The 21,855-nt window shown below is 54.8% G+C and overlaps 2 protein-coding genes across 6 annotated transcripts; one reads left to right on the forward strand and one right to left on the reverse strand.

Moving 5' to 3' along the window:
- The first annotated feature begins 227 nt into the window (after positions 1–227).
- TPRG1L (tumor protein p63 regulated 1 like) lies at positions 228–3,759 on the forward strand. 2 transcript variants are annotated; one of them, XM_038537737.1, is made up of 5 exons: positions 228–381; positions 642–733; positions 820–996; positions 1,697–1,850; positions 2,427–3,759. In XM_038537737.1, exons 1-5 carry the CDS (start codon positions 310–312, stop codon positions 2,619–2,621), a joined length of 690 nt encoding a protein of 229 aa, XP_038393665.1. In that variant the 5' UTR covers positions 228–309; the 3' UTR covers positions 2,622–3,759. The 2 variants fall into 2 exon arrangements, with proteins under 2 accessions (XP_038393665.1, XP_038393664.1); XM_038537736.1 differs by having other exon boundaries at positions 272–543.
- A 550-nt stretch (positions 3,760–4,309) lies between these two features.
- On the reverse strand, positions 4,310–21,376 carry WRAP73 (WD repeat containing, antisense to TP73). 4 transcript variants are annotated; one of them, XM_038537735.1, is made up of 12 exons: positions 21,254–21,376; positions 16,102–16,254; positions 15,464–15,580; positions 10,718–10,790; positions 9,458–9,579; positions 8,657–8,743; positions 8,217–8,351; positions 8,061–8,138; positions 6,968–7,073; positions 5,651–5,776; positions 4,961–5,152; positions 4,310–4,663 (listed from the first exon to the last, which is right to left on the reverse strand). In XM_038537735.1, the coding sequence occupies exons 2-12, from the start codon at positions 16,123–16,125 to the stop codon at positions 4,521–4,523; spliced, it is 1,203 nt and encodes a 400-aa protein (XP_038393663.1). In that variant the 5' UTR covers positions 16,126–16,254; positions 21,254–21,376; the 3' UTR covers positions 4,310–4,520. The 4 variants fall into 4 exon arrangements, with proteins under 4 accessions (XP_038393663.1, XP_038393662.1, XP_038393661.1 ...); XM_038537734.1 differs by lacking the exon at positions 21,254–21,376 and adding an exon at positions 19,733–19,890 and having other exon boundaries at positions 9,458–9,561; XM_038537733.1 differs by lacking the exon at positions 21,254–21,376 and adding an exon at positions 19,733–19,890 and having other exon boundaries at positions 9,458–9,576.
- Positions 21,377–21,855: the final 479 nt, after the last annotated feature.

Consider the following 21,855-nt stretch of genomic DNA (forward strand, 5'->3'; position numbering starts at 1 on the left):
GGAAATGGGCGTGCGCGCGGCGTGCGCTTCCGGCACGAAGGGGGCGGAGCGAGTGCGAACTGGCGGCGAGGAGGACCAATCGTGGAAGACGGCTGGGGACGAGCCAATTGGCAGGGCCGCTGGGCGCGGGCAGGGGCGGAGCCCGGGGCGGGGGCTGGCGAGGCGGAGCCAATCGCGGCGACCCGCGGGGCCGGGGGCGGGGCAGGGGGCGGGGCCGGGGCGGGCCGGGGCGGCAGGGACGGCGGAGGCGACGGCGGCCTGTTCCGGCGGGGTGTGGGGTCGGGGTCCGGGGCTGCGGCCGGCCTGGCCATGCTGCAGCTGCGGGACTCGGTGGACTCGGCGGGCACGAGCCCCACGGCAGTGCTGGCGGCCGGCGAGGAGGTCGGCGCGGGCGGCGCGGGCGGGGGCGCGGGCGGGGGCGCGGGCGCGGGCGGGGGCGGGGGGCGGCCGGGCGCGGGCTCGCCGCTGCGCCAGACGCTGTGGCCGCTCAGCATCCACGACCCCACGCGCCGCGCCCGCGTCAAGGAGTACTTCGTGTTCCGGGTGAGGCGGGGGGCGCGGGTCCCGGGGGGGCGGGGGGCGGGGGGCGGGACGGACGCTGAGCCCCGCCCCCCCCGCCCCGCCCCGCCCCGCCCGCGCAGCCCGGCACCATCGAGCAGGCGGTGGAGGAGATCGGCGTGGTGGTGCGGCCGGTGGAGGACGGCGACATCCAGGGCGTGTGGCTGCTGACCGAGTGAGCGGGGCCGCCGGGGCGGGGCGGGGCGGGGCGGGGCGGGGCCGGGCCGCCGGGGGCGGGGGCTGACGCGGCCGGGCCCGCAGGGTGGACCACTGGAACAACGAGAAGGAGCGGCTGGTGCTCATCACCGACCAGGCGCTGCTCATCTGCAAGTACGACTTCATCAGCCTGCAGTGCCAGCAGGTGGTCCGCATAGCCCTCAGCGCGGTGGACACCATCTCCTGCGGGGAGTTCCAGTTTCCCCCCAAGTCGCTCAACAAGTAAGTGTGTTCAGCAGGGAGCCGGCGTCGGGGTCGGTAGTCAGTGCTGGCAGCCCCCACGCGGCCGACGCCCAGCGTCAGCGAGGAGGTGCCCCAGGAGGAATCCTGGCTCGAGAGAGGCTCTCAGGCTCGTAGCAGACGGAGCTTGAGGCCCTGGAGGCAGGCCTGACTTGGCATCTTAGGATGGGGCTAACTCAGCATTTTATCCCCGGCCAGGAGAGGGTGACACCGTGACCTCACACTCTGCTCTAGTCGAAGTTTAACAGAAGAAAGGTAGCCTGTCCTTTTCTGTTTACAGATGTCCCTGGAAGTAAAATCCGAGCGTTTAACAGGCAGCTTGGGGAAGGGAGTGTCGTGAAACACGGGAGCCTAGACTTTAGTCTGGTCGGGTGACTTCGGACGGCCAGGCAGAGTTTGGCTGCAGGGGTCTGCTTGGGTCGGGAAGCTGTGCTGAGCTGGGTGCCAGCTAGCCTCCAGGCCTTCTGGACGGGGGACCTGAAGTGACAAACGTGTCGATTGTGTCCCAGTCCACCTACATGGTCTTCCCTGCCCCCTAAGCTGTGCTGTGTAAAGGTGGACTTGACCAGCACAGCACGGCGGTGAAGCAGCATCCCCGGGTCCCACACCTGCCCACACCTGCCTGGGCTGCCCAGCGCTCTGTGGCCTGCTGCTGCGTGAAGTCTTTGTCTCTTCTCCATAGGCGAGAAGGTTTTGGGATTCGCATTCAGTGGGACAAGCAGAGCCGCCCTTCGTTCATAAACAGGTGGAACCCCTGGTCCACCAACGTGCCCTACGCCACGTTCATAGAGCACCCGATGGCCGGTGCGGATGAGAAGACGGCCTCTCTGTGCCAAGTAAGACCGTCGGAGCGGTGCTGCCCAGCTGTGACGGTGACATCCTAGGCCAGGCCTGCCTGCCACGGTTCCCGCTTGTGGCTGTGCACCATTTGAACTGTTCTGCTAAAACCGAGGAAGCAAATGTTTTAAGTTTCTTTTAAAAGTCTTAGTTATCTTGTGTTTAAGTAGCCTCACGTGGCTGGTGGTTCCTGGTCAACGTAGCTCTATAATGTGGTCCCTGGTGGCCATGATGGCCTTGGAGAAGGACACAGAAGGACTCTGGCCAGCAGTCTGCTGAGCCGGAGAGGACAGTGACATGGGTGGGCCCCGCCTGCCAGCCGTGCCCTTCGACCTGCTTAGGTGGCCTAGCAGGTGGTGGGCAGGATGAAGTCGTCCCCCTGACAGAGCAGCTCAGACCTGCGGAGGGCAAGGCTCTGCGAGGCCTGTCGCCTGTCCCCGTGAGCCAAGGGATAGCCATCATGTGGCTGGAGAGGCGTCTCTCCCGGGGACAGTGGGCAAGGCTGACACAGAAATGGGTGGGGTTTTTTTCTGGTGTCGATGACTGATTGGCAACCTGTTTTCTCTTTCTTTAAGTTGGAAAGCTTCAAAGCTATGTTAATCCAAGCTGTCAAGAAAGCCCAGAAAGAGAGTCCCTTGCCAGGACAAGCCAACGGTGTACTGGTTTTGGAGCGTCCTCTCCTCATCGAGACCTACGTGGGATTAATGTCCTTCATTAACAACGAGGCTAAATTGGGTTATTCCATGACCAGAGGCAAAATAGGCTTCTAGCTGCCCCCCACGGGTGTACCTGGGGGCTTGGGCAGCAGACCTGAAGCTGGCTCCAAGGCCCCTGCAGGGTCGGGGATGTTAACCCTTAGGGAGCACAGTGCGAGTAGAATAGTCAAATGGATTCTATACTTTAGCTGAATCTTGAACATTGGGTAATAGGAGCCACAAAGAGCAAAGTGAGTCTAGCCGTCCCCGTCTTGGCCAGTATTCCATCTTCTAGAGTTTATTTCCATGTCTTTCCTGGAGCGTCTCTGTGTGGCTTCTCGTGGCCCTTCCCCCAGCCCTCTAGCATGTTAATAAATATGTGCTCCCACCGGAACCTCCCTGCTAGCACTTCCAACTGTGCAGATGCTTATACCCGGCGGAAGCCTTGAGACCCCGGTGCCTATAGTTGCAAATACCTTTCTACTTGGTGTCAAATTTTATATTTTGAAATGTAATCCATTTTTTAAAGCTTACTGCAAAACAAGCCAGCAGGCTAGTGAACTAAACCAGTCTGCTTGTTGGCTCCTTAGTGAATAGTAGCTTTGTGTAAATATGTTTGACCTAAAGTCCTACTTTTCCTAAAATTATCGTGTTCATACCTATGGCATCTTTCCCGGGCCCAGAAGTTCGCAGGAAGTCGTGTGTAGACAATTCATTGATATGAGAGTTACCTTGATAGTTCTTTGCAAACAATTTGACACCCATGCCTGTTCTAGGTTTGGGTTGCCATAGTCACATTTAAAATGGGGATTGCTCAGTTTGCTTTTTAAGGAAGGAACCTTGTCAGATTCTTGTCTCTCATGCTGCTGACACTCGGCTGGGTCCCCACCGCGCCCATGCAGACCCGAGGCCGCCTGCCTTGCCCTGAACACGCCCGAGCTGTGGCATCCCGCAGAGCATGTCCGTGGGAACTGCAGCATGCTGCTCGTGCTCCCACCTGTCCTCGGCTTGCTGGCTTGACTGGGAGCGCTTGTTATCAACTGAAGTGCTGGCTCACTGGTTTCCTCCTCCTTATTTACAACTCTGGTGTAGCGTTGGTCGGCATGGATGTGATCCAAATGCAGCAGCCTGCTCAAATTGGAAGGCTGCCTCCACACCACCTGGGTCTTGAGCATTTGCTTTTGGTCTCATAGTAAAGACATTTACAGTTGAACGGATGTCGCTCCTTCCTTGAAGCGGTTAGCTTTGTAAAGCTCCCAATTTGCTGTGCTTGTTCTGGATCCTCGGGGGTCCTGTCCTGGTACAGCTCTCTCATGGGGAAACCCAGACAGTGGTGTGCAAGCTAGCCCGTAGCCAGGATGGCGAACCCAGGTTTGGAATCCTACTTCCTCCACTTCCTCAATCCCAGCTGCCGTCAGAAGCACCCGAAGGTAGAGGTGAATGGGATTTCCCTGGACAGAAGGCCAGGGTGGACTCCCTGCAGAGCTGACCTTGACCCAGTGGCCCCCGGTGGGGCACCACCCTCTCAGCACTCAGGGCTCCCGTCCCTGCACTCCAGAACATGCCCCAACACCCTATGTGAAACCCAAGCCTGTTCTCCAGAAAACTCCAGGGATGGGGAGTGGAGGCTCCAGAGCAGGACAGGATGTTATCTGAGGGACAAACAGCTGCTGGGGGGCAGTTATTTCCTGTGAGTGATCCCAGACCTGAAACCAGAAATCCTTTCCACAACCCAAACCTCTCACCAACACAAGCATCAGCCATTTTGTGAATTACCAAATATTTATTTTAAATAAAAATTCATTTCATACCATACATATTTACAAAAATGCTATAGAAAAATAAAAGCGAGTCCTTTCATCTGGGCCACTAGCTGCAGCAGCTCCCCAGAGAAATCTGGTCCCGACTCTGCAGCCGGCAGGTGCCGGGGGGTGTTTCCCTCTGTTCACACCCAGGCCTGGATACGTATGGGTCCTACGTGTGGTCACCTGGCCGTCCGAAGGTGGTGCCAACCCTCTCCTCAGTCTCCAGGAAACACAGACAGAAGTGATCCTTACTGAGGAGGGCCAATGAGTCTCCGTTTAAATGCCAGCACAGAGAAAGCACCTGAAAGTCACCTAGAGAGACAGGTGGCCAGAGGGTTAAAGAGTGAGCACAGTCCCAAATCCTGTGAGCAGAGAACAGGCCTGGAGAGCCCCAGCTATAGCCCCAGATGCCCATTCAGGGGGGTCTCCTACACCCAGAAAAGCTGAGCACCTCAGGGCCCTTGCCAGATGTGCATACTGGGGTCTGGCCGTGAGGTTTACCCAAAGATCCTGAGCGAGGCTCTCACGTGAGCCACAGTGTCCAGGTCTGCAGAAATGTGCCAGTGTGCTAGGGCTCTGCCTACGGCGGGCCGAGAATACCATGCTCACCTTCCCCGGGCACCTGCACTGACACGCAGCCCGCCGGCGACCACAGGTACACCCTGCTGCCTCCCGTGCAGATGGCCAGCCGGGGCTGCTGCGGGTCCCACTGGAAGGCACGCACTGGGGACAGCTGCTCCAGGACCACGAAGAGTTTCAGCTTTTGTATGTCCCAGATCCACACGGCGTTCGGGATGCTGTCTGAAGGAGGGTGGGGAGACAGGGCAGGTCCTGGGTTCCTCACCACCCCCTGCCTGCTTCAGCATCCACACTGGAGAGGACACTACGGGCAGGCCAAGGGACCCAGGGGCACAGCTGCCACTCCGGCATCTGTACAGGCTGGACCCCCCACCCCAGTTCACAGGCCACAAGGGCACATTGGATGGTTGTTCTTAAAGCCCTTAAAAACGTAAACCCCCTTCCTGTATAAACCAAACCAGCAGCCATAGTGGTGCCCAGGCCCTGTTCTCTACTGAACAAAAGAGCCCAGCGGCAGGGGACACTGACGCACAGCGGTCAACCTGCTGCTGCTCTGCAGACAAGGCCTGGTCTCCAGAAGCTTCTGTGGGCACAATGTCCCAGTACAAGACGGGAGGACACAACATCCTGGGAAGCCTGTTACCAGGGTCTCTTCCCATACAGTCTGAACACCTGGGCACTGGAGGAAACAGGACAGGATGCGGGGCCGCAGCCACTGACCATTTTTTGTCGCCAAGAAGTAGTTGTCTGGACTGAAGGCCAGTGCTCCCACTCCAATTTTCGGGTTTGCTCGGTCAGCAACCGGCTTCAAAGTCTGTAAGGAAACTGGCACCGAGGCGATCTCATCTAGAACGTGGAGAGGGGACACTGCAATCTCCACCTCAGGGCAGCACTTGCACCGCTTGACCCATGTGGGCTGCTGCCTGCCCCAATGGGGAAAGCTGACGTCACGTTAACATGTGGGGTGGGGGCTTAACAGGATTGGGTCCCACGCTGGGAGCTGTGTCACCTGTCGGTGTCCCCAACGCACCACCACGGGGTCTACATCGTGGAGAGGCTGCGCACATGAGGGAGGGGTGTGTGGGAAACCATGCCTTCCCCTCAATTTTGGTGTAAACCTAAACTGCTCTACAAAATAGTCTTAAATACCACACATCATAAAACCAGCAGCAGAAGGTTGTAAGATGATGATGAAGTAGGCAGGTGTGCCTCCCCCTTCGGGGTGCTTACTGGGCCTGGGGGAGTGGGGTACGGCCTGGCCCAGGGGCCGCTCCAACATCTCCTCCATCCTAAAGTTCTGCCCGCTGTACCGATGTGGGAACCAAGGCACAGGCGCCCTGCCCAGGCCCCACACCCAGCTCTGCAGCTCCAGGGCCCCCGTTACTAACGGCTCCTCCTCTTCCTGGCTCATCCAAGGGTTTTACCATCCATTAAAGAAATTGCCCTCAGAGGACCAGCTGTCAAAAATGAGATTTCCAGTGCTTAGATGCAATCAACAAAACATTTCCCCAGGTCTACTGATTCATGGGTTGGAGGGATGCTGGCTGGAGCTACTACAGGAAAAGCAAAATGTACCTTAAAAATAGAATGTCTAGGGACACCTGGATGGCTCAGCGGTTTAGCACCTGCCTGTGGCCCAGGGCACGATCCTGGAGTCCTGGGATCGAGTCCCACATCGGGCTCCCTGCATGGAGCCTGCCTCTCTCTCTCTGTGTTTCTCATGAATAAATAAATAAAATTAAAAAAAAAAAAATAGAATGTCTTGGGGCACCTGGGTGGCTCAGTGGGTGAAGCATCTGCCTTCAGTTCAGATCATGTTCCAGGGTCCTGAGATCGAGTCCCACATCTGGCTCCCTGCTCAGCAGGGAATCTGCTTCTCCCTCCCCCTCTGCCCCCCAACTTGTGCATGACTACGTGTACTTTCTCAAATATATAAACTCTAAAAAAAAGAAAGGTCTGAATTCCACCTGAACAAATGGCAGTCTCTCATAAAAAAAAAAAAAAGGAGAAAAAGTGAACCCCCCGCCTGCTGCTCACATTTGCTCTCGGTGGTGGAGGATGGGCCAGGCGCTGCTCTGGGTGGGGGGAAGGCAAGGCGGCCCAGGGCCAGCCGTGGATTCTTCTCAGCTTCCTTATACACAACCTGGAACACAGGACAGTCCTGCCACCACCCCGCTCAGGACGGGCGGGAGCAGATGTGATGACGGCACCACAAGGCATGCCAACCCTGGTGACAGGACAGACGGGGCCCAGCAGCACCCACTCCCTTGTGGGGGTTCTCAGCACCCTCAGTGGCTGCCGACTGCAGGTTTATACACAACTAACAGACACAGGCCGAGGGAACGAGGGGCATCTGTGACTGGCAGCCTGACGGGCCTGTGCCGGAGGAAGTGAAGGAGCCCCCCGCCTGCCCTACAGCATTAGAGCGCGCTCGGGCTGCGGGCTAAATGGCTGGCCTGCTCGGTCTTGGCCTCCCAAGACCATTGATTGGCTCGTCTGTACCTCCCTGGCCTCAGGACCTCTGCCTGAGCCTGACATCCCCAGGTATCCCTCCTTCCCTTCCCTTCCCTTCCCTTCGACACTGGTACCTGTAGCCCTGCCCCTGCCGACCCTCCTTCCATCTTTACTCATGTTTCTCATCTGTGGTCAAGCTCCCCAAGGCTGAGGTCAGTCTGTGCCCTGCTGAATGGATACACATCCCTGCCTTAGGACCTTTGCACTTCCTGTTCCTGCTGCCTGAACCGCTCCTCCCTCAGATCCTGTATCACTTCTTCCCGGTGTCCGACCCTGTAACCCCTTAGCAGGCTGCCTGTCCCTGCCTGCCCCAGGGACACCCATCTCCACTTCTCTAGCCTGGTCCCCCAGCTCCAGATGCTCAGTGCTTGCAAGTGGGAGGTACTGGGGGTAGTGGGGGAGAACAGGGCAAGGACACCATTCCAGTCCTTTGTGAATGTGGACAGGAAGACAGGGAGAGCACTGGTGGCATCTGATGCATGAACTGCGGTAATGACAGAAGTTTCTGGTGATGAAAGTACCTACATCACAATCAACAACGTGATGTAAAGAGCAGTATTCTTCTGCCTCCCTTCCCCAAATACTGCTCAAAAGGAAACATGCATTCCAGACTTACTATTTTGGGATTATTGACGGTTGCTGGATGCCCAAACTCTGTGATCATTTTCCAAGTCACGTGATTAAGAATGCGCACCTGAGGGGGGAAGGGGAGCATGAGGGCCTGGCCTGAGCTGTGCCCCAGGTGTCATGGAGGGCACCACCCTGTCCTTACCTTCCCGTCATAGCTTCCAACCGCTAGGAATTGACTGCTGGGGCTCCAGGCCACTGACTTGACACCCAGGGACCACTCGTAGGCACAGTACGCAGACAGGAGCCGGCCATCCAAGGAGTAAAGCAGGACCTTGTACTGCAGGAGAAACTGTGGTTGGTGAGACGCACACCGGCCCCACATGGGAAGCATATAGGTGCCTTGCGGGTGGGGGGGCCCTCGGAGAGCAAGCGGGAAGTGGGGAGGACAGTGCCGCAGGACAGGCCCTCCCACAGGGGTGACCTATGGACCTTGGCCACAAACGGAAGGACTTTCTGGTCAAAGGGCTGCTGCTCAGCATCAGAGCCCAGGAAACTAACCGAGCCGCCACATTTGAAAAGCATCCGGTAAACACAGGTGGATGCGCTTAACACACCAGAGGCCTACCTGGCTACTTTGCATACCTCCAGACAGGTGTCCCACACTGCCAGCACACAGCCGTTGGGGGCCCACTCAATCCCTGCGAGGTCCTGGGTCTCCGTATCGAAGTGCTTCCGAAGGCAAGAGAGAGAAACAAATTCAACTGGAAAGTGTTTTCCTTAAACAGATTCACAATTTATGATTGATATTTTTAATACATTAGTTATATATTTACTTATATAGAAATGGGCAAAAATATTACAGCTCTGTCCCTCTGCCATTAAAATCCTGCCTGAACACTGAAGAGGTCCCAGGCTGGCCGCCAGTGGCTGGAACCTCCCCAGCAGGACAGAGCCCAGTAAGGCCCAGCACCACTGGCCACACGTGCCCCTCTCTCTTCCCCCCTCTGCCTGGCTCAGCCTCACCCCTGTAAGGCCAACTCAGGCAAGATCCTGCCAGGACAACCCATGCTTGGTTGGGGAGGCCTCCTCGGTGCTCTGAGGGAACGGGCATTCCCATTCTGGAGGCTTCTCTGCCTCCAACCTCCTGTAGATAGAAGCCTGGCCAGGGCAGGGCTCTGTGCCCTGGGCTCTGAGGCACCCTGGCATCTTGCCCAGAGCAGGCCCTCCTCCTCCTCCTCATACAGTGGTATGGTATGACCCCAGGAAAGTGGCTCACGATGATGCCTGTCACCTCCTCTGCATGCCAGGTGGCCTGCAAAGCTGCACACAGCCCCTGCATTCTGGCGCGAGGACAGCTTGGTGCTGCATGCTCTCCTGACAGTGTCCTGAAGCAGCTGGGAACCCATGTTGGCCACCCCACTTGCAGGATCAAGCGCCTCCTACCCGCAGGAGCTGCCAGTCGCTGCAGACAAAGACGCTCACATGATCCTTGCAGTCGCGCCGCTCTGCCAGCGCCATGTAGCGGCCATCCCTGGTGAAGGTGATCCCTGTGAGAGAAGGGCCTGCTGTCCAGGGCCAAGGAAGGGGAATCACACTTGCAGAGGATGCGGGAAGGGATGGGTGCACGCGGCCCACAGCGGAGCCACGGAGCCATGACTGTGGTCTTGGCTCTACAGCCTGGGCTGCTCCATACATGCCCCAGGCCCCCAGCTGGCGAGATGTGTGCAGGAAAACCGAGGGCATCAGAGCCCCAAAGAGCCACAGAATGTTACTGGAAATACAGCTTTGACCTCAAATGACCCCTGACGGGTTGTCACACGCCTAGAAAGCAAAGCATAGGGAACTCCGCTGGCTTTAAGTCAGCTGGTCATTACACTTATTTTCACTTTTGAATGAAAGTACTTAGTTGGAAGAAGTAAATTTAAGGTAAGAATCTGGAAATAAACTTTGGGAGAAAACGCTCAGCTATATTTTCCAGACCTGTTTGGGCTCAAAAAGCCCCAGGTCACAGCTCACACTTCGTGAGCCAGAAGAACACACAAGATACCTGTTGTTTCCACTCAAGAAATGTGTATGCTGTCTGGAGAGACACTCATACTCAAGTTATAAAGATAAAAAATGAATGTGCGATCACATTTCATTCAAATTCAAGTCGCAAACTTAATGACAACAGAAAAAATGGAAGAAATATTCAAATTACGTAAGGCTTCCTTCTGCTTATTCAATGACAGACACGTGACTGCACATTCAGGGTTGGGTGTCCACTGGGGCCTGGCAGCCCCCCGGAGTCACACAGTGTTGGGCCCAGTGTGTGGCACCTCCCCCAGGCTCAGAAAGCACCGGGCTGGTGACAGGAGGCCTAGTGGCCTGAAGTTCAGATTGGGGAGGGGAGGGGGGCGCGGAGGTCTCAGGAGAGGCGTGAACGGTGGGGCCTGGCCCCAGTCCTACGACATGGGGATGGGGACCACACATATAGCCTGCTTCTTTGAGGCCCTTAGACCCACTGAGATTTTGCCTCATCCTCTAGAGACACACGTGGGAATCACAGAGAAGCATCAGCAGGCATGGGTGCAGAGAGACAAGCCAGTGTTGTGCTGAGACGCTGCCCATAAACCCTCAGGGATGGAACAGGGCACCCCCTCCCTGAATCTCTGAACCCAAACTACAGAGACATGGCTTTCAGATCAGCTTCGGCCGACTCACCCTGCTGACAGGCCTTAGGATATTTGATGTAGGACACAGATTTTGTGCACAAGGACCAGACAGTTATCCGCAGCTGTTGAGAGAAAGGGGAAAGAACACAGTGAAGATGCAGCAGGTTCCGAAAGACTGCCTGAGGTCACCAGCATGTCACCAGTGGCCCGAGTGCGCGGTTTACTGCAGAATCAAAAGCAGTAGTAGCTCCAGGGCTCTTTTCTTCTGACAGTTTACTGTGGCTAAATCTCATGTTCTTGGTATTTGCTTTTCATTTTGTGACCATTATGTGAGCGACACAAGGTCAAACATAAGGGCATTTTAGTTTGGAATTTCAAAGTAACAGTTTTCCTTTTGTAACAGACCTGCAGAAGCAGTGTAGTCCAGGAAACATGTTCACGTGGGAATGCTATCCAGGACTATGGGTGTCCCCAGGACTGAGTGAGGTTGCCTGGTTCCCCCTGTGCCTCAGCAGACTTATGAGCAGGAGGTGGCAGGACAGGACCGCCTGCACGGTGGCTGTGCCACATGGGGCTTCTGGGGTGACCACTGTGTGGCATCAGCCGCCTGACCTCTCCTGTCCCCGAGTGCCTGGCGGGGTGGACACGGACACGTGTCCCCAGAAAAAGACCTCAGAGGGGACGTAGGCCTCTGTGTCACAACATTCAAGTGTTCAAACACTAGTCTATACTTGCATCTAATACTGAGCTTCTATAACCCTCTAGATCCTTTCATAGTTGAAAAGTGAATAGAATAGCCACAATTTATTTACCCCAATTCCTAGTTTTGTTTCTGAGAACTGTCTCCATGCCATTGCCATTGGCCAACACGGAAGTTCACTACCTGGAGCGTCCAGCAGCTGACTCTGAACACAGACAAAGCTGGAAAGTTCACATGGGCTTGGGCACAGTAAGCAGGGAACGTGCTATATGCACAAAGCCAGGCTAACAGATCAATAGAACAAGAGTCCAGACACAGACCTGCACACATGACAACTGCTGACAGAAGTGCAACTGGGGAAGACAAAGATTCAAAATAGGTCCTGCATCTAAACGTAGGCATCAAACCATGACACTCCTAGAAGAAAACAGAGTAAACTCTTTTTTGATCTTGGGTTGGGGGGGGATTTCTTTAGATGCTAAACGCAGAAAACATAAAAGAAAAAAGATGGATGTTAGATTCCATCAAAATGAAACACTTCTGCTCTTTTAAAGAAGCTTAAGGAAACGAGAAAGCAAGCCATGGAGCAGAAGAAAACACCTGCCAAACACCACCTAACAGAGGACCTGCGTCCAGGGAGTATCACCAGAAGCTTCACAACTGAATGACATGACAAACAACCTGATAAAGATTCAAGAGAGGATATGGACAAGTCATACAAAAACAAGTGCGTGAAGGATGTTTAACGTCATCAGTCATAAGGAAAACACAAAACTGCAAGGAGACACGACACAGCAGAGACCAACAACAGAAACCTGGAATGACAAGTGTTAATGAGAACGCAGAACACCTGAGCTCTCACCTGGGCGAGCAGGCACAGGCAAGGGTGGCAGGCATGGGAGAGAACCATTGGCAGCTTCCTAAAACAGTCCATGGGCACCTCCAGGTATCCCACCCCCAAGGCAGCCCTCCTGGCACTCTACCCAGGCATCCCACCCCTGGTATCTCCCCAAGAGTGAGGACGTGAGGACGTGTGCACAGATTCCTATGTGCATGTTCACTGCACTGTGTCCATCACAGCACACATGGGGAACAGCCCAACTGCGCGTGGATAGGTGGACAGAAAGCAAATGCCCATCCCTGTGCAGTGTGATGGCACCCAGCTACCAGGAGCCGCTGCTAAGGCCCCGGATGACAGTGGTGCTGAGTGACAGAAGCCTGCAGGCTATGTGGTCCTGGGGCCAGCCTCAGGGTGGACAGGGTCACTGCTCTCGCTGAGTGGGATTGCTTACCAGCCCTTACCTGGCTTTGTGGAGGTGTAAGAAAGTTTGTCAGTTTATTTTTGTTGAGGCGGCTGTAGTCTGTTTACAATGCAGACCCCAAGACTCACAGACATGGAAACGTGGGACATAACAGGAGTGAAACACCACGAGCACCCGAACCAGGAGGCCATGCTACACCAACAGCCAATAAGGCAGGTTGTGAGGCAAACAGGTCCATGAGGAATGAAGAACGGTGATTTACATAAAGGTTCAATTCACCATGATGATACAACAGTTCGTAACAGCCTCGAGTATGTGAGAAACACCTGAGAGAACGAGGGCAACGAAGAGGCTAGACCCATCAGACAATGACGTGCTATAAACCCGTGACTTAAACAGTGTGCAACTGGCACATCGATGGAGCGAGAGCAGGATGAAGTCAAGTGTTTGGGGCACCTGGGTAGTGCAGCTGGTTATGTGTCTGACTCTTGGTTTCAGCTCAGGTCATCATGACATCAGGGTCGTGGGATCAAGCCCTGTGTGGGCTCTGTGCTCAGAAGGGAGTCTGCTCGGGGTTCTCTCCCCCTTGCCCTCCCTTCTCTTGCACTTACTTTCTTTCTCTCTCAAACAAATAACATCTATAAAAAAAGAACTTCAAAAAAATCAGACATGTTCTGTAAATATAAAGAAATTCAGTTCTTGAAAATGTTATTGGGAAAAAGATAAAAATTGATCCCCACCTCACACCACACATTGTTATGGACTCCACATGACCCTGAACCATATATTTACATGAAGTGTGAGAATGTGTAGGCATGTAAAACAAGATATGAAAGCATTCGACCTCACTAACAGGGAAATGATTATTAAAACCAAAATGCAATAGCACTATAGCTCTACTGGATTGGCAATCATTTTAAATCCTGATACAGGGATGCCTGGGTGGCTCTGTGGCTGAGCGTCTGCTTTTGGCTCAGGTCATGATCCCGGAGTCCTGGGATCAAGTCCCATATCAGGCTCCCTGCAGGGAGCCTGCTTCTTCCTCTGTCTGCGTGTCTCCCTCTCTGTGTCTCTCATGAATAAATAAAATATTTTTAAAAAAGTAGTAAACGAGATCCCTGGGTGGCTCAGAGGTTTAGCCCCTGCCTTTGGCCCAGGATGTGGTCCTGGAGTCCTGGGATTGAGTCCCACATCGAGCTCCCTGCATGGGACCTGCTTCTCCCTCTGCCTGTGTCTCTGCCTCTCTCTCTCTGTGTCTCTCTCATGAAAAAAATAAATAAAAAAAAGCAATAAACAAATAAATCCTGATACAAATGCTCTGGAAAATTGAATGCAATTTACTCTAACCAGGCAACCTCCAAGGTTACACCCAAGACAGGGCATCTCAACACAGGTCATGTACAATAGACTCTGGAGAATGTGGATCCCAATACCTCAAATGCCCAGCAACAGCAGAGGCACATGATTTCTCCTAGGAGGGATGGAAGAACCAGCCACACCGTCCACATGGATGAACGGACAACCACGGAGGGGGAACAGACACAGAATACAGAGGATGAATTCATGTAAGTAAACTTTAAATAAAATAAATGCAAACCAAACAGTAGTGTGTACACAAGCTGAAGAAAGGCAAGACGTGATGAGCACAGGGTCAGAGGGTCGCTGGGAGGCTCTGTTCTCGGGCACCAGGGGAAGCACACACATAGGCCTTCCTTTCTCATACCCCCAGAATCTCATCCAGAAGGTGCACGATTTCTCTGTCATATTGATGTAAGGGAGGCAGAGGGCCCGTGGCATATGCCCATCTGGAGACTGGATCCTGGCCCCAACAATTCTGATCATGAGGACTGTCAGGCGAGGCTTTATACATAGCTAAAATCACCGCATCTGGAAACCGAGTTTTAACATCTTTAAAAGGCCAATGTGTAGACCACAGGGAAACTGAGTGCCCTTTGCTGCTCACTCTCCAAGAGCTTCTATCAGCAGATGTCAGATTAAAGCAGGATTTCAAACTGAAGCAGAAGCCGTGTGGAGCCACACAGCCATCTGGAGCAGCCATCCCAGCCAGGCTGGGTACAAACCTTATCCCAAATGATGCCAACAAGAGAAAGACCCGGAAAGACTGGGTGATACCCCACAGGGTCACTCCGCGTCCTCATGGCTGTGAACAAATACACCCCACACCCCCTTGCCACATGCACACACTGGGCAGCTGGCAGCCCAGACCTCAGATGGCCCTCGGGGGCTTCAGACCCAAACACTGGGTTATGATGCCCCTCTAACAGCACACTGATAAAGGGATTCAGGGAACTTTCTACATTTAAAACAAACACCACTGACACCAAAGACCTTCTACCCTCATACCTTATATTTGCCAAATTCCCTGTATTTATATATTCTTGAGTCATATTTATACTCCCCGGGTTAGCTCGGATTTATTACCAGATTTCAAACACCTGTCTCCATATGTGGGGCCCCTGGGCAGTGCCAGTGGCCTGGAGGAGCACCAGGGTGGACGCTGTGGATGAAGCAGTGACCGATGGTCACAGGTCAGGCCTCGTAAGGGAAAGATGTAAACTCATTCACAGGGAAGCTCACCTTCTACTGTCAAAGTAAAGGAACCTTTTAAATCCCTAAGAATGTAATTGAAGAATTTTTTTACAAATCTGCTTTATTTTTCTTTAAAATTGGGCAGAAAGATTATCTAACGACACTGTGTGATTTTAACACCCTGATGATTTAAGACACACATCTTTCTTCAAAACTTACCCATATAACCACTACCATGTGATTTCAGGAGGAATGGATTCAAGACGTGTGCCTGTGCACTTACATGGAACTCAGTGGTATTGAGAATGTGGCGCCCGTCGGGGCTCCAGCATGAGGCCACCAGCCCGGCCGAGCCCTCGTCGATTCTGCAGTGCCATTCCGGCTGCTCCAAGGACCACACCTGTATTTGCAACACACAGAAGTGCAGAACCGCGACAGATCAGCTCACTACCCAAGCCTAAACACAGCTGGCCGTCAACTGCTCCCAGTCACAACCCAGGGAAGCTTTCCAAATCTCCCGTGAGGAGGGGCCGGTTCCTGCTGGCAGCACGGAGCCTCACTTCTGCGCAAATCTGCTATGTTGAGTTTTAAAGTTTATACCTTCACCAGCCCTAAGCGCCCCTTTAGGTTCACTTTAGATCTATAAAAAAACACCACATCTACCACTTCCCAAAACCCGTGACGCCCAAGTTGCTAGAACACTGTGAACACTTCCTGTTATGGAATTCTATTTGGTTACAGATTAAGAATATAAGTGTTTTCTCGTTTTGAAAGTACTTAAACCACGAAAAGTATTATACTTTTAAGGGAAAACTAGCTTTGAGCTACACTGCCTCTTTTTTTTTCCCAAACTATGAGGGCACAGAACATGATCACTCTGTCCAGGAAGGCTCCTGGCTCTGAGCCCTGAGGGCAGCACACCTGCACCAGCCCCCGCTTGTACATGGCACACAGGATAAACAGGGAGTCCGCCGACCACTCGATGTGCTGGATCTGGTCCAGGCATGTGTACAGCTGAAGGATCTGAAGGGTGTTCACATCGCGGACCACTAACCGGTACTGCACACAAGAAGCCTAGAAAGGGAAAAGAAAGCCCTTGATGGTCTACAATCCAAAGGAAGGGAGCCTGTGGGATATCCGCGCTCCCCTCCATCCAGGAATTCCATTTCCTTCTCTCCCTTCAGATGCAGCATCTTCTATCTGGATGACCTCATGTTCACCAACTGTATTGCCCACTCCAAACATAGGGGAAGTTCACACAAAGACACAGTTGAAACATACAAACTATGTGTTAAAATTATGTTCCAGGGTAAAGTATTCTGTTAAAACTCTCTACTCGAGTCATTTTCTACTCCTTTCCTACTTAAACCTGAAGAACTAAGGTAGGAAGCACTGTGAGTCGAGCTCTTCTGTGAACTAACCAAGTGCTCTGCTGCTTGGACCACCTACAGACAAGCCATAGGAAGTGAGGATGAGGACTCGGGGTTCTTGGTGAGGACCACTGACACGTAAGGATGCTTTTTGTAAACACTCGCTTACTTCCAAGTAACAGAACATACACTCTGGTCTCTGCCCCTGAGCCTTGGCACAGGACACTTAAAGCCCCTGAAACCTCCTGTGTAAAAGAGGCATCTTTTGTTCTAATGAGGCAACTCTAGGTGGGTTCCTGGTCCCTAGAAATACCAATAGCTATGATTAGAAACTTGAAATTTTCAGCCCCATGCCATCCTCTGGAGATGGGGAGAGGGGCTGGAAATAGAGTTCATAAATGATCATGAGGAATCTTCTGTAAAATGCCAAAAGTACAGGGATCAGAGAGCTTCCAGGCTGGTGAACACACCCACGTAAGGAAGGTGATGCAGCGCACACTCACAGGGACAGAGGCTCCTGCACTCGGGACCCTCCCAGACCTTGTCCTACGTATCTCTTCATCTGGCTGGTCACTTGTCTCTTTTATCATATGCTTTAGCACACTCACAAACACAAGCGACTGTTTCCCTGAGCTCTGTGAGCCACTCTGGAAGAGTCATCAAACCCGAGAGTGCTGTGGGAATGTGGGACTCGCAGTCCAGTGAGACAGAAGTTGTGTGTAACCTGAAGGCTTGCTACTGTGGCTGGCATGTGAGGTGGGGTGGGCACAGTCCACCTGTGGGGCTCAAGGCACACAGTGCCAGAATGGACACCCCACTAGTATCCTGGAGGTTCAAGGGCTGTGGAACACCCCGCTTCTGGCAAACGTGACCGCGAGTGTCAGCAGTGCAGTGAGTGTAGCAGCAGTGTGACAGCAAAGGAGACGTATGGGGTGAGGACCACACTTTCCTGGCATAGGAGGGAGAAGCAGAGATGCTTTCCTCACAGCCGCACTGCCTTACTCTGGATACTGACTAGCAAAATGTTCAAGAGTCAACACTGTTTTCTTGAAGACAGTTTATGGTCATACTTGTTAATAATACCCACATCTAAGCAAACAATTTGAGTTTACTCATCTGCTGACTATAGATTATACCACAGTTTAACTGATTTTTAAACGGTAACGGCTTCCTTCTGGTCCTTATCAAGATCAAACCAGATTATTGGTTTGTGGTCTATGAATAGACGTCTTACAAAGGCTTCATGAGTTGTCCTTGTCCAAAGGAGAGGGGAGGGGTGCCTGGGGGACTCAGTCGGTGAAGCATCTGTCTTCGGCTTAGGTCAGGTCATGATCCCAGGGTCCTGGTCATGATCAGCAGGGAGCCTGCTTCTCCCTCTTCCTCTGCCCCTCACCCTGCTTGTGCTCTCCCTCTCAAATAAAATCTCTTTTAAAAAAAAAGGAAAGGGGAGGGCAACTGCAGATTAGAACAAGCATGGGTCATACTGTAGCTTTGCAATCAGTTACAATGAACTCCTTATGAAATGGAACTTCTGTAAAAACACATCAAATCTGTTGCAAGGGGGCAGCCCGGGTGGCTCTGCAGTTTAGCGCCGCCTTCAGCCCAGGGCCTGATCCTGGAGACCCAGGACCAAGTCCCGCGTTGGGCTCCCTGCATGGAGCCTGCTTCTCCCTCTGCCTGTGTCTCTGCCTCTCTCTGTGTCTCTCATGAATAAATAAATAAAATCTTCAAAAAAAATCTGTTGCAAGATATTAAAAATAGCAACACAGACCTACTTTCTTCAGGATTTAGGAGAGCTTTGAAGAACAGGATTCCAGTAACATTATTATCAAGCTTCTTGCTATATTTTCACTAGAGTGTAGAAGCCCAAAGAGCAACAAAAAGAAAGTTAATATATAGTCTCTTTCTGTAATTTACTGGGATTTTTATAAAACCAATATATGGGGAGCACTTTGAAAAATACACCAAGGTTTCTGGGGTGAACTTTAAGCAGAAGACATTATGTATTTTTAAGCTGAATGCTAATTTACATGATTTAGAATAATGCCTCCATAAAGGAGTTATATTCTCAAAGAGCTAGACAAATAACAGGAATGTTAATAAGCCTCAATCTGAAAACGAATCATAAGGCATCAATAAGTTCATATAGAGAACCAAATGCCCTTTTGTAAGGCATCATTTTTTTCTTAATGGATTTCCCATGTCAATTATCCCCCCTACCGCCTCCCCCACCCAAGGTTCTAAGCATATACACTGATGATATTGGTACATTTCAAAACTTCCATTTCCTGTCCAGAGGAGCTCGGTGACTTCAGCACCATTCTCTCGCCCGGTAATGAACAGCTCAAATCCTAACAGCTCAAATAAAAGCAATGCAGACAACTCCATTTATCTGGACATAGAACACTATTATTTCAACCACTTATTTGGCACACGGTAGAGACCGGGGAAGAAGCCTGGGAAAGACAACGCAGCTGCACTACTGTACCAGGGTCCAGTCAACGGAATTATATATTTGCCTTTATGCGTCAAAATAACAACAGTGAGCTGATATGCTCCGTATCCTCAAATGTGTGGAGACAGCATTGCCATTATCTGCCTCTGACAGATGGAAACTGAGGTGCAGGGAGGCTCACACCTGCCCAAGTCCAGTTCCTGGGGGCCCCTGCTTAGAGCAGGACTTAGAGCAGGACTGCCTGAGTCCCCTGCCCCGCGTATCCACCCAGGCTCCGGATATCCACCCCAGTCCCTCTCCCCGGGTATCCACTCCGTCTCCCTGCCCCCTGCTCTGGGCACCCCCCCCGGCCCCCCCCCCGCCCCGATGTCCACCCCGGCCCCCTCCCGGGTACCCACCCCAGCCCCCTGCCCCGGTGTCCACCCTGGGTACCCACCTCCGCCCCCTGCCCCGGGTACCCACCCCGGCCCCCTGCCCCAGTGTCCACCCGGGTCCCCCTCCCCGGTGTCCACCCCGGATCCCCACCCCAGTCCCCCTCCCGGGTCCCCACCCCGGCCCCCGGCCCCAGTGTCCACCCGGGTCCCCCTCCCCGGTGTCCACCCCGGGTCCCCACCCCAGTCCCCCTCCCTGCCCCGGGCCCCGGTTGCAGGCATCCGCCAGGGACCACTCGTTGAGGCCAGTACCCGCGGCCCCCCGAGCTGCCCCTCCTCGGCCCGACGCCGCTCACCAGGTATTTGCCATCCGGGGAGAACTTGCAGAGCAGGTTGGAGAGCTTGAACACCTCGGAGAAGTTCATGGCGACCGCAGACCCCGGGGCCGCGCGCTTCTGTGCAGCTGGGACGGCCGCAACCGCTACCTCCGCGGCCGGAAGTGACGGAGAGCGGAAGCATGGCGCAGCCTATCAGGGCCCCGGGTGCCCGCGCGGCATTGTGGGGCTTGTAGTTCAGGCGGCCCCGCCCCACCGCCCTCCTTCCTGACTCGCTGTCCATTCCCGCCAGGGTTGCCAGAAAAACGCTGGGCGCGCGCTCAAATTGAATTTCAGACGAACAACGAACCATTTTTTTTTTTTTCAACGAACCATTTTTGTGGACAAATGTTTCTAAAACTTCATGGGACAAATCTATACTAAAAAAAGTACCCAATTATCTGAAATTCAAATGTAAATGGGTGTCCCGTGTGTATTTACTCTTACACGTGTACCTATATATAAACACTTAGATGTAAATATATTTACATATAAACGTGTTTCTCCATATATGTAATAGTGCATATGCACCTGTGTAAATGCGCATTCGTTTTCCCTAGATGTTTCAGCTGCATCGGGCAACCCTACCCCGCCTCCCCTGGGTACCACCTAGGTCTGGGGGAGCCAATGGGGCGCTGACTCCGCAGGCGGGCGTCGCGCTCCCTCCGGTTCCTCGCACGCGCGCCCTCTGCATTTGGACCCGCGTAGAGGAGAGGCACCGCGCGGGAGCCCGACCTAGACCGGGGTCCTCGGCACGGGGCGGCGGGCACCTGCATCAGCATCGCGCACTTCGCGCTCGCTCCCAGCGAGTGCCGTGCCCCCTCGCCTTCTGGGAACCCCTAGTCCTCTTTCCCCGAACAAGACTTCCCCCAGGTCCCGGCCAGGCCCTGCCAGCGCGTACGCAGCCTACCGGGTCTCGCGGACCCAGACAGCTGCGCTCGATCCTCCGTCTGAGAACGCAGACCCAGCCTGGCTCCCCCGCACACCTCCGTGCGCACGGTCCCGGGTCCACTCCCCAAGGACGCCCCCCAACTTCTGGAACAAAGGGGTAGGAAGTGCGCGCCCGCGTCCAGGTAGGCGGTGCCGGCCTTCTCCGCACTGGGCCAAACGGACCCGCGCATGCGATTCGCCCTCGGGTCCTACCCCCTGCCCCTCGAAACCAGGAGGTGAGCAGTACAGGTGTGTACAAGTGAGCCAAGTGCGCCAGGTGAGATGCGGACCTTGGCGGCCAGAAGCCGGTCTGCACCAGCCCGGTTCGCGCTCACTTCACCGGCGACACTGACGCAGGGTCACGCGGGCCCGGGGACGGCGGTCCGGAGGCGGATAACGGGTCCCGCGAGCACCGGAAGGCAGCGCGCCGCGGGGGCCGCCGAGGGCCTCTCGTTACGCGTCGGGCGCGTCGGGTTCTCAGGCCGAGGCCCCGCCCCGCGCGGGTCCGGGAACACCCGCCTAGACGCGCTCCCAGGGCACGACCCACGTGTGGCCGCGGACACCCCCACGTACCTGCGCGAACGCAGGAAAGAAAGCGGCGCCGGGGCCTGCAGGCGGCGGCCAGGGCAGGGAGCGGGGTGCGGGTCACCAGTTACTCCCGGGGGCCGAGGGACGCAACCTCCGCCCTGGAAGAGCGCGGGCTGGGACCCGGGAGCCTCTCCCAGAGCGTCCCCGCCGATCCGCACTGCCGGGCGGGGCCTGGAGGCGGCCCCGCCCTCCCCGAGTTCCCCCGAGCCGCCGCGGCGCAGACGGCCGCGCCCAACCCCTGGCCCTGGGGCCGCGACCCTCACCCCGGTGCCCGGCGGCGGGGCGCACACCCCGCGGACCAGGATGGCGCTTCCCCCGCTCCCCGGAGTCTGAGCGCCAGTGCGGGCGGGAGGACGGCCCGGGTGCGGGGGAAATGCGGCGTCTGCGGGAACGCGAGGCTTCGGGACGCGGAGAGCGCTGCGCCCGGCCCCCCGCCCGCGCCCCCGCCCGCGCCGCCCGCGCCCCCAGGCTGGCGGAGGGCCGCAGCCCCATCCCCGCGGGACAGCCCCGGCGCCCAGCCCGCGTCCAGCCCGGCCGGCGGCCCAGCAGGCTCCGCGGGGGCGACGCGCGCCAAAAGGCGGCGGGAA

The sequence above is a fragment of the Canis lupus genome, chromosome 5 (assembly GCF_011100685.1).
Source record: "Canis lupus familiaris isolate Mischka breed German Shepherd chromosome 5, alternate assembly UU_Cfam_GSD_1.0, whole genome shotgun sequence".
Lineage (NCBI taxonomy): Eukaryota > Metazoa > Chordata > Mammalia > Carnivora > Canidae > Canis > Canis lupus.

Coding starts and splice junctions, on each gene's coding strand:
- TPRG1L (XM_038537736.1), top strand. CDS start 310: ATGCTGCAGCTGCGGGACTCGGTGGACTCGGCGGGCACGAGCCCCACG. Junction 734..819: donor GGCGTGTGGCTGCTGACCGA/GTGAGCGGGGCC, acceptor CCGGGCCCGCAG/GGTGGACCACTGGAACAACG. Junction 1,851..2,426: donor AGACGGCCTCTCTGTGCCAA/GTAAGACCGTCG, acceptor TCTTTCTTTAAG/TTGGAAAGCTTCAAAGCTAT.
- WRAP73 (XM_038537732.1), bottom strand. CDS start 19,801: ATGAACTTCTCCGAGGTGTTCAAGCTCTCCAACCTGCTCTGCAAGTTC. Junction 10,791..15,463: donor TCAATACCACTGAGTTCCAT/GTAAGTGCACAG, acceptor TTCTCTCAACAG/CTGCGGATAACTGTCTGGTC. Junction 8,139..8,216: donor TTGGAAGCTATGACGGGAAG/GTAAGGACAGGG, acceptor TTCCCCCCTCAG/GTGCGCATTCTTAATCACGT.